At 37.5% G+C, this 12,053-nt stretch overlaps 1 protein-coding gene across 6 annotated transcripts in view; it reads right to left on the bottom strand.

Annotated features, from left to right (window-relative positions):
- Window positions 1-12,053, bottom strand: part of LOC105482980 (zinc finger protein 267) — a 45,902-nt gene that overhangs the window by 20,695 nt on the left and 13,154 nt on the right. For all 6 annotated transcript variants that reach the window (XM_071084463.1, XM_071084462.1, XM_011743523.2 and 3 more), the window contains 2 exons: window positions 7,955-8,081; window positions 7,320-7,415 (listed from right to left, as the gene is read on the bottom strand). In XM_071084463.1, coding sequence (XP_070940564.1) covers window positions 7,320-7,415; window positions 7,955-8,081 — 223 coding nt within the window. The remainder of the gene's footprint in view (window positions 1-7,319; window positions 7,416-7,954; window positions 8,082-12,053) is intronic.

Here is a 12,053-nt window from a genome sequence, read left to right as displayed (position 1 = left end):
TTTGATTTTACAAGCTCACTGGCAGAAGGGACTTGCCTTGTCTCAGATGAGACTTTGGTCTGTGGACATTTGAGTTAATGCTGAAATCTGCTAGGACTTTGGGGGACTATTGGGAAGGCATGATTGTGCTTTGAAATGTGAGGACATGAGATTTGGGAGAGGCCAGGGGTGGAATGATATGGTTTGGCTGTGTCCCCACCCAAATCTCATCTTGAATTCCCATATGTTGTGGGAGGGACCTGTCTGGAGGTAATTGAATCATGGGGGTGGGTCTTTCCTGTGCTAATCTTGTGACAATGAGTAAGTCTCATGAGATCTGATGGTTTTATAAAGGGGAGTTTATCTGCACAAGCTCCCTCTCTTTTTGCCTGCTGCCATCCATGTAAGACGTGACTTGCTCCTCCTCGCCCTCCACTGTGATTGTGAGGCCTCCCCAACCATGTGGAACTGTAAATCCATTAAACCTCTTTCTTTTGTAAATTACCCAGTATTGGGTGTGTCTTTATCAGCAGTGGGAGAACAGATTAATACACCACCCAAGACCACCTTAGCCTGGATTTTGTTGTCCATATCATTATCAGCATTTTGGTCAAAACCATTCAACAAGTCTCTAGGGAGTTCCAAACTTTCCCACATTTTCCTTTCTTCTTCTGAGCCCTCCAAACTGTTCCAACCTCTGCCTACTACCCAGTTTCAAAGGGGCTTCCACATTTTCAGGTATCTTTTCAGCAGCACCTCACTCTACTGGTACCAATTTACTGTATTGGTCTGTTTTCATAACTGCTGATAAAGACACAGCCAAGACTGGGCAATTTACAAAAGAAACAGGTTTAGTGGACTCACAGTTCCACGTGGCTGGAGGCCTCACAATCACAGTGGAAGGTGAAAGGCATATCTCACATGGCAGCAGACAAGAGAAGAGAGCTTGTGCAGGAAACTCTCCTTTATAAAACCATCAGATCTCGTGAGACTTATTCACTATCATGAGAATAGCACAGGAAAGACGTGCCCCATCATTCAATTACCTCCCACTGGGTCCCTCCCACAACACGTGGGAATTGTGAGAGCTACAATTCAAGATGAGATTTGGGTGGGGACACAGCCAAACCATATCAAATGCTAATGAAAAACACAAAAAAAGTGAAAAGTATAAATGTTACTGGAAATGGTAAATACACAGTGAAATTCAGAATACACTAATACTGTAACACTAGTGTACAAATCATTTTTAACTCTCATATAAAAGCTACAAAATAAAAGCATTAAAATAAGTATAGCTACAATAATTTGTTAATTAATACAAAGTATAAAAAGTTACAAAGTATAATATATATATAGTAAAAAATGTGTGAAAGGGAGAAAAACTGTTGAGTTTTTTTCCACGGATACATGTTAAATTGTTATCATCTTAAACTAGACCCTTTACAAATATAAGATATTTTATCTAAGTCTCATGATAACCTCTAGGAAAAAACTGTAGTCGATACACAAATGGAAAAAGCCATCAAAACATAACAACAACAAAAACAAATCCAAAAATTAACAGAAGACAGCATGAGAAAAAAAGAAACTATAAAACAGAAAACAACAAAACTATAATAGTGAGTCCTTATGTATCAATAATTACTTTACATATAAAGAGATTAAATTATCCAATAAACAGATACTGGTATAGACTGAATGTCACCTCCAAAATTTTAGGGTAAAATTTAATAGCCATTGTGATGGAATTAAAAGGTGGGATCTTTAAGAAGCGGTTAGGCCACTGGGACTCAGCCCTGATGAATTAATTCATGTCCTTATGGGAGTGTGTTAGTTATCACAAAAGTGACTCTGTTGTAAAAGGGAGCTTTCTTCTCCCTCAGGTCTTTGGCCATGTTATTATGCTGCAAAAATGCTTTCACCAGATAACAGTGTCATTTTCTTTGCCTTCCAAGCTCCTGGAATCATGAGCCAAATAAACTTCCATTGTTTATAAATTAGCCAATCTATGGTATTCCATTATAGAAAACAAAACAGACCAGAATAAACACAGAGTGGCTAAATGAATTTTTTAAACTAACAGTATGCTGCTTACAAGAGATTCACTTTTGAATTAAGGACAAACATAAACTTAAAGAATAGAAACCATATTGCATGCAAACCACCACCAAGAGTCAGGAGTGGTTGTTGGTTATATTAGACAAAACAGACTTACATGCAAAAATCTGTCACAAGAGGAAAGGAGTTCACTACATGATGATAAAGAAGTTAATCTGTTAAGAGGATATAGAAATTAAAATTATGTATGCACCCAACACTGGAGCACCCAAATATACAAAGCAAACATTAACATACCTGTGGTGAGAAAATAAAATGCAGTAACAGGGAATTTCAATGTCCTACTTACAACAAAGCATGGAATATTTAGAGAGAAAACTAATAAAAAAAAGAGTTCACCTGAACACTATAAACTAAATAGACAATATTTTATCAAACAGTATGAGAATACACATTGTTCTCAAGAATACGTGGGATATTCTCCAGGATAGATCATATGTTAAACCAAAAATAGAAAACAAGTTTTTTTAATTTAAGATTAAAATTATATCAAGTTTTTTATCACAATGGTGTAAAACTAGAAAATCAACAGCAGGAAGAAAACTAGAAAGCTCACAAATGTGTGTGATACAGTGCGAATGTTTTGTCTCCCACCACAAAACTCACATTGAAAAGTAATCCCCAATGTTGAAGGTGGAACCTAATATGGGGTGTTTGAATAATAGGGGCAGATCCCTCAAGTATTCTTTGGATCTGTCCCAGATCTTACGAGATCTGGTTGCTTAAAAGTGTGAGCACCTCCCAACTCAGTCCCGTGCTCCTGTTCTTGCCATGTGACTGCCTGTTCTTCCTTTCCCAGTTCCCCTGATTGCAAACTTCCTGAGGCCCTCGCCAGAAGCCAAGCAGATGCTGGTGCCATGCTTCTGTACAGCCTGCAGAATTGTAGGCCAATTAAATCTCCTTTCTTTATAGAATGGACTAATACAGTGTTGACATTAAACAACATGCTTCTGAACAACCATGAAATCAAAAGGGAAATAAAAAATTATCTTGATACAAATGAAATTGGAAACGCCAAGAAACCAAAACTTCTGAGATGTAACAAAAGCAGTTCTAAGACAGAAGTATAAAGTGATAAAGTTCTACAATAAGGAAAACAAAGATCTTAAGCAATCTAACTGTAATCCACAAGGAGCTTGATCAAGAAGAACAAAATAATCCCAATATTGGCATAATTATGGAAATAATAAGGATTAGAGCAAAAAGAAAATAGAGACCAGAAAAATAAAAAATATCAAAAAACTAAGAGTTGAGTCTTTAAAAAAAAAAAAAAATGAACAAACTTTTCCTAGATTATCCAAGGGAAAAAAAGACAGGGGACTCAAAAAGTTATTAATGAAAAAGTAGTCCTTCCAGCTAGTATCACAGAAAGAGAAAAAATAAACGATTATGAACAATTACATAACAACAAAAGATAACTTGGAAGAAATTGATTCTCAGAAAGAACACCACACTGTGAAGAAACAGAAACACCCAAAAGACTAATAATGAGAAAGAAGACAGAAGTACTCAGAAATCTCCCAATTGAAAAAAAAAAAGGCCATGACCAAATGACTTCATGGGTAAACCGCACCAAACATTTAAAGAAGCAATGTCAACACTTCTCAAACTCTTCCAAAAAACTGAAAGAAAAAAGCACTTTCAAACTCATTCTATGAGGCCACCAACATCTCATACTGAAGCCAGTAAGGAAGGACACTACAAAAAAGGAACAAAACAATATTCCTTATAAAGATACAAGCAAAAATTCTCAACAAAATACTAGATACCAAATTCAAAAACACATTAAAAGGATCAGACATCATTATCAAGTAGGATTTATCCCTGAGATGCAAGAATGTTTTAACATACACAATTTAAATGATATACCACAATAACAAAAAAATGAAAATCATATAATCGTCTCAAAAAATTTATTAAAAGTCTATGACGAAAGTAAATACATTTTCATAATAAAAACTCCAAACAGCATACATACAAAAGTATCCATCTCAACAGAGTAAACAGTGAAATGCTGAAAGTTTCCTCTAGTATCAGAAACAAGACAGGGATGCCCAATCTCAACACTTCTATTCGACATAGTAGTGAGAAATCAAGCCAGAACAATTAGGTAAGAAAAAGAAACAAAAAGGCATTCAAATCAGGAATAAAGAAGTAAAATTCTCACTGTTTACAGATGAAATGATTTTAAAATACAGAAAACCATAAAGACTATACCAAACAAACAAACAAAAAATAGAGCTAATATATCCATTCAGTAAAGTTGAGGCCACAAAAATATACAAAAATTAGTTGCATTTCCATATACTAACAATAAACTATCTGAGAAAAAAGTTACAAAAAAATCTTATTTATAATAGTATCAAAAAATTTTTGAAAATTTTATAACTTCATTGAACACAGGAAGTGAAAGATCTGTCCAGCAAAATCTATAAAACACTGATGAAAGTAATTGAAAAAGACACAAATGGAAAAATATCCCTTCTTCATGGATTGGAAAAAATAATATTGCTAAAATGTCCATACTTCACAAAGTGATTCACAGATCCAATGAAATCTGTATTAACATTTTAATGGCATTTTTCACAGAAATAGAAAAAATTATAAAACTTCTATGGAATCACAAATAACTCCAAACAGCCAATGCAATCTTGAAAAAGAAGAATAAAGCTAGAGGCATCACACTTCTTCATTTCAAACTATTACACAGCTATACTAATCAAGGCTATGGTACTGACGTAAAAACAGACACATAGACCAATGGAATAGAATACAAAAACCAGAAAGAAACCCATGTGTATACAGTCAACTAATACTTTGACAAGGGCACCAAGATACACAAAGGGGAAGTATAGTCTCTTCAACAAATAATGCTGAAAACAAGTAGTCATATGCAAAAGAATAAAACTGAATACTTATACCATGTACAAAAATTAACTCAAAAGGATTAACACTTAAATACAAAACTAGAAACTGTATAACTTCTAGAACAAAGCATAAGGAACAATCTCTTTGACACTGGCCTTGGCAGTAATTTTTCTGGCTATCACATCAAAAAATCACAAGCCACAAAAAGCAAAAAATAAAAGCAAGTAGCATTAAATTAAACAAAAAAGTGTGTGCACAGCAAAGAAACACAGAACATGAAAAAGCAACCCAGGGATTGGGAGAAAACAGATCTGATAAGAGTTTTATATCCAAAATATTAAGAATCTCACACAATTCGATAGCAAAAAAAAAAATTAATTTGCAAAGCACTCAAGTAGAAATTTCTTAAAATATGACATGGAAGTGGCAAACAGGTTTATAAAAAGGTTCTCAATGTTATTATTCATCAGGAAAATGCAAGTAAAACCTCAATGAGCTATCACCTCACACTTGTTAGAACAACTGCTGTCAAAGTCAATAAATATTCACACTTGTTAGAATGACTGCTGTCAGAGTCAAGAAATATTAATATTAATAATAAGAGAGCATGGAGAAAAGAAAACCCTTGGATACTGTCAGTGGAAATGTAAATTGATTCAGCCATTATGAAAAATGGCATGAAGGCACCTCAAAAAAATTAAAAATATAAGTATTATATGAACCTTCGATCCTACTTCTAATTGTTTAACCAAAGGAAATAAAATCATATGTCAAAGATATATCTGTACCCCTATGTTCACAGCCAATTATTCACAATATATAGAATATTATTCAGACATAATGAAGAAGGTACTCCTGCAATTTCTGACAACATGGATGAATAAACAAGGTGGACATCATGGTAAAAAGTACAAACTTTCATTTATAAGATAAATTCTGAATATCTAATGTACAGCATTGTAAATATAGTTAATGATACTCTATAGTAGTAGTCCCCAACCTTTTTGGCAGCAGGGACCAGTTTTATGGAAGACAATTTTTCCGCAGATGGAGGTCCAGTCGAGGGTGGTTTTGGAATGAAGGTGTTTTACCTCACATCATCAGGCATTAGATAGATTTTCATAAAAAGCACACAACCTAGATCTTTTGCATGCACAGTTCACAATAGGGTTCACACTCCTATGAGAATCAAATGCTGCTGCTGATCTGAGAGGAGGCAGAGATCAGGCAGTAATGCTCCCTGGCTGAATGGTCACCTCCTGCTGTGTGATCAGATTCCTCACAGGCCACAGACCAGAACTATAGACCCCGGCACTATAGTATACTTGAGATTTGTTAACAGTGTATATCTTAAGAGTTCTCATCATACACACAAAAATTGGCATCTAATGTGAGGTGACTGATGTGGTAATTAACTTTGCTGTCTTAGTCATTACACAATGTGTATGTAGGTCAAATCATCAAAATTTGAAACAGATACCATTTATATTTGTGGAAAGAATCATATGTCTAGAAGGAAAAAAAAGGAACTAAAGGACATATTCTCAGTAAGTTTCATACTGAACCAGACAAAATTAAAGAATGATAGTTATTAAGATATAAGGCAACAGTTTAGAGTTTATTATATAATGGACAATGTTATAAGCTCCCCATAGACAAAAATTTAGATAATAATTCTACATAATAAGTAATACACATTAAACTATTTAACATTTGTGGAATTTGTGCCTATAGAGTTTAAATTTCTCATCTTAGCTCAGGCAAGGAAAAATGAAAAGTTGAAGTGAAACATGATTAGATTTTCTTAGATTTGGAAAGATGTTTTGTATTTTGATAAAATTACTGCATCTTAATTTCTGTGGGATCACCTCAGAAACCACAATAGAATTAAAAATTAATATATCAGAAAATATGTGACATCTAACCACAGAATTCCTGGGACTTCTGAAAAAAAATTTCACTGTCCATCACTCCCCTCACACACTTCTGACATGAAGCAAAACCAGAACTTTAGATGTGGTTTCACATAGAGGTAGAAACATGCACAGACTTTCTCAGAGCCCCCAAATCAATGGAAGAACAGTCAGATCACACAGGTCCTCACAGGCCAAGGGGAGCACTTTGGCTGTCACTGTGAATATGATGGTGGATCACAGAAGAGGAAGGAGAATCATCAGATAATTTAAGAGCATGTGACAGAAGATGTCCCTCTGTGACAGCAAGGGAAAGAAGCCAGGCGTCTCAAAAATCATTTCCATTGGAGAGCTTCCCAATCCACACTTCAAGGTCTGGTTCTTTCTTGACCACTGGACCTCTCAACCATGTCATCTACTTCATTCGCTCCCACCTACCTGGCTGGACGGCTACTGTCTCCTCACGCTTCACATTCCAGGGCTCTTTCCTTTGCTCCAAAAAGGTGATCAGGTCCGGTTTAGAGACAAGAAGACCTGTTTCATTGGAAAAATTCACATGACTCTTACTGAGAGTTCTTTTTATTTTTTATTTTTATACTTTTTTTTTGGCCCCACAGGACAGGATTAATTTCTAAGTGAGTACTGTGCTCAGTAGAAAAAAGAAGACATTATTGAAGATTCTTGGAAAGTATTTATCAAAATACTGTTTCCTACCAGCTTCTTTACAATATTTAGGAAGCATTTAAAATTTGGGGATCCTGAGCTTCTCTTGCAAATCTGACTGAATCAAAAACCAAAAAATTGGATTTTAAAGTGTAAGCAACAATAGTTTATGTCAACCAATTTCTAGAATCACAACTAGAGTGAAACTTGTACATCACCTCAAATAAAAAGGCAAATGTCAAAATCAAACATTATGAAATTTTTTCTGCATCAACAAAACCCCTATTTTTTTCCCGAAAACAAGAATCTGAAACTACCTCATACAAAGCACAAGATCCCAAGGGACATTCTGAAAAGAAAAGAAATAAAATTCTTAGTTATTAGATATTCTGAAGGTAAGTTATCCTTACCCAGAGAGACCAGGTTTCTGTAGTTTTCTAACATCACATCCTGATACAAAGTCTTCTGAGCTGGTTCCAGGTGTTCCCACTCCTCCAGAGAGAATTCTACGGCCACATCCCTGAATGTCAACAGTCCCTGAAATAAAAATAAACAATACACTGACCATGTGGCCATGGCAGAGTTCTTTGTCTCAAGATGAAATGACAGTTATTGGTTCTGACTTATATGAGTGACCTGAGTTATTCAGTAAGATCATTTTTAACACAGTAATATTTTCTAATGTAGTCTCAAACTCTGTGGAAAGAGAATAACATAAAATTCACAAAACTAGTGTAGATATTTATATCAAATGTAAAATATAAAACTAAGGCATCAACACAGGAATATACATTTTTGGGTGCTATATTTACATCATCCAGAATCAGCTGTGTATAACTCTCAGATGGAAAAGTCATGGTGACTGAGAGGCATACTTCTCAAATTGTATACAATAAACTGGAGATCTTCAAATGCAGAGTCTGATTCAGTAGATCCAGGTTTTGAGTTTCTGCATTTCTATATTTTTTAATTTTTAATTTTGACACAGGGTCTCACTCTGCCACCCAGGCTGGAGTACAGTGGTAGAATCTTAGCTTACTGCAGCCTCAACCTCCTGGGCTCAGGTGATCCTCCTGTCTCTGCCTCCTGAGTAGCTAAGGCTACAGGCATGAGCCACCACGGCTGGCTGAGTGTCTGCATGTCTAACAAGTTCACCGGTAGTGTTAATGCTTCAGGCCCAGAACCCACTTTTGAATAGCATAGAGGTTGAACACTGAGGAAAGAATTCAGGCATGATGTGAAACTGAGAATTTTATGAAATTTACAAGTTACAACAGCTAGAATGGTAGTAATCCTTTTTGAACATATACTGTATATCCAATGTCATACTAACAGTTGTTTACATATACAGAATCCAATAAGTACTCTATGAGAGCCAAGATGGCCGAATAGGAACAGCTCAAGCTTCCAGCTCACAGCATGAGCAACACAGAAGATGGGTGATTTCTGCATTTTCAACTGAGGTACGGGGTTCATCTCACTGGGGCGTGTCGGACAGTCGATGCTGGTCTGCGAGTGCAGCCCAACCAGCAAGAGATAAAGCAGGGCGAGGCACTGCCCCCCGGGGAAGTGCAAGGGGGAAAGGAATTCCTTTTCCTAGCCAAGGGAAATTGAGACACACAACACCTGGAAAATCGGGTCACTCCCACCCTAATACTGTGCTTTACCAAGGGTCTTAGCAAACGGCACACCAGGAGATTATATCCCACACATGGCCCAGAGGGTCCCACACCCAAGGAGCCTCCCTCATTGCTAGCACAGCAGTCTGAGATCTAACTGCAAGGCGGCAGCGAGGCTGGGGGAGGGGCGCCCACCATTGCTGAGGCTTAAGTAGGTAAACAAAACCACTGGGAAGCTCGAATTGGGTGAAGCCCACCACAGCTCAAGGAGGCCTGCTTGCCTCTGTAGACTCCACCTCTGGGGACAGGACAAAGCTAAACAAAAAGCAGCAGAAACCTCTGCAGATGTAAAAGTCCCTGTCTGACAGCTTTGAAGAGAGCAGTGGTTCTCCCAGCATGGAAGCTGAGATCTGAGAATGGACAGACTGCCTGCTCAAGTGGGTCCCTGACCCCTGAGTAGCCTAACTGGAAGACATTCCCCACTAGGTGCAGACCGACACCTCACACCTCATACAGCTGGGAACACCCCTGAGACAAAGCTTCCAGAGCAAGAATCAGACAGCAACACTCGCTGTTCAGCAATATTCTATCTTCTGCAGCCTGCGCGGCTGATACACATGCAAACAGGGTCTGGAATGGACCTCAAACGAACTCCAACAGACCTGCAGCTGAGGGTCCTGACTGTTAGAAGGAAAACTAACAAACAGAAAGGACACCCACACCAAAACCCCATCAGTACGTCACCATCATCAAAGACCAAAGGCAGATAAAACCACAAAGATGGGGAAAAAGCAGGGCAGAAAAGCTGGAAATTCAAAAAATCAGAGCACATTTCCCCCTCCAAAGGAACGCAGCTCATCATCAGCAACGGAACAAAACTGGATGGAGAATGACTTTGAAGAGTTGAGAGAAGGCGGCTTAGGCTTCAGTCTATCAAACTTCTCAGAGCTAAAGGAGGAACTATGTACCCAGCGCAAAGAAACTAAAAACCTTAAAAAAAAAGAAGGGATGAATGAATAACTAGAATAATCAATGCAGAGAAGACCTTAAAAGAACTGACAGAGATGAAAACCATGACACGAGAACTACATGACAAATGCACAAGCTTCAGTAACCCACTCGATCAACTGGAAGGAGGAGTATCAGTGATTGAAGATCAAATGAATGAAATGAAGCGAGAAGAGAAGTGTAGAGAAAAAAGAGTAAAACGAAATGAACAAAGCCTCCAAGAAATATGGGATTATGTGAAAAGACCAAATCTACGCCTGATAGGTGTGCCTGAAAGTGACGGGGAAAAGGGAACCAAGTTGGAAAACACTCTGCAGGATATCATCCAAGAGAACTTCCCCAAGCTAGTAAGGCAGGCCAACATTCAAATTCAGGAAATACAGAGAACGCCACAAAGATACTCCTCGACAAGAGCAACGCAAAGCCACATAATTGGCAGATTCACCAAAGTTGAAATGAAGGAAAAAATCTTAAGGGCAGCCAGAGAGAAAGGTCGGGTTACCCACAAAGGGAAGCCCATCAGACTAACTGCAGATCTCTCGGCAGAAACTCTACAAGCCAGAAGAGAGTGGGGGCCAATATTCAACATTCTTAAAGAAAAGAATTTTCAACGCAGAATTTCATATCCAGTCAAACTAAGTTTCATAAGTGAAGGAGAAATAAAATCCTTTACAGACAAGCAAATGCTGAGAGATTTTGTCACCACCAGGCCTGCCCTACAAGAGATCCTGAAGGAAGCACTAAACATGGAAAGAACAACTGGTACCAGCCATTGCAAAAACATGCCAAAATGTCAAGTCCATCGATGCTAGGAAGAAACTGCACCAACTAACGAGCAAAATAACCAGCTAATATCATAATGATAGGATCAAGTTCACACATAACAATATTAAACTTAAATGTAAATGGACTAAATGGTCCATTTAAAAGACACAGACTGGCAAATTGGATAGAGTCAAGACCCATCAGTTTGCTGTATTCAGGAGACCCATCTCACATGCAGAGACACACATAGGCTCAAAATAAAGGGATGGAGGAAGATTTACCAAGCAAATAGAAAACAAAAAGAAAGCAGGGGTTGCAATCCTAGCTTCTGATAAAACAGACTTTAAACGAACAAAGATCAAAAGAGACAAAGAAGGCCATTACATAATGGTAAAGGGATCAATTCATCAGGAAGAGCTAACTATCCTAAATATATATGCACCCAGTACAGGAGCACCCAGATTCATAAAGCAAGTCCTTAGAGACTTACAAAGAGACTTACACTCCCATACAATAATCATGGGAGACTTCAACACCCCACTGTCAACATTAGACAGATCAATGAGACAGAAAGTTAGCAAGGATATCTAGGAATTGAACTCAACTCTGCACCAAGCGAACCTAATAGACATCTACAGAACTCTCCACCCCAAATCAACAGAATATACATTCTTCTCAGCAACACATCGCACTTATTCCAAAATTGACCACATAGTTGGAAGTAAAGCACTCCTCGGCAAATGTAAAAGAACAGAAATTATAACAAACTATCTCTCAGACCACAGTGCAATCAAACTAGAACTGAGGACTAAGAAACTCAATCAAAACCGCTCAACTACATGGAAACTGAACAACCTGCTCCTGAATGACACTGGGTACATAATGAAATGAAGGCAGAAATCAAGATGTTCTTTGAAACCAGTGAGAACAAAGATACAACATACCAGAATCTCTGGGACACATTTAAAGCAGTGTGTAGAGGGAAATGTATAGCACTGAGTGCCCACAAGAGGAAGCAGGAAAGATCTAAAATTGGCACCCTAACATCACAATTAAAAGAACTAAAGAAGCAAGAGCAAACACATTCAAAAGCCAGCAGAAGGTAAGAAATAACTAA

Source organism: Macaca nemestrina, chromosome 18, assembly GCF_043159975.1.
Source record: "Macaca nemestrina isolate mMacNem1 chromosome 18, mMacNem.hap1, whole genome shotgun sequence".
NCBI lineage: Eukaryota > Metazoa > Chordata > Mammalia > Primates > Cercopithecidae > Macaca > Macaca nemestrina.
The sequence above is the reverse complement of the archived record's forward strand: the minus strand, read 5'-3'. Positions and strand labels throughout refer to the sequence as shown.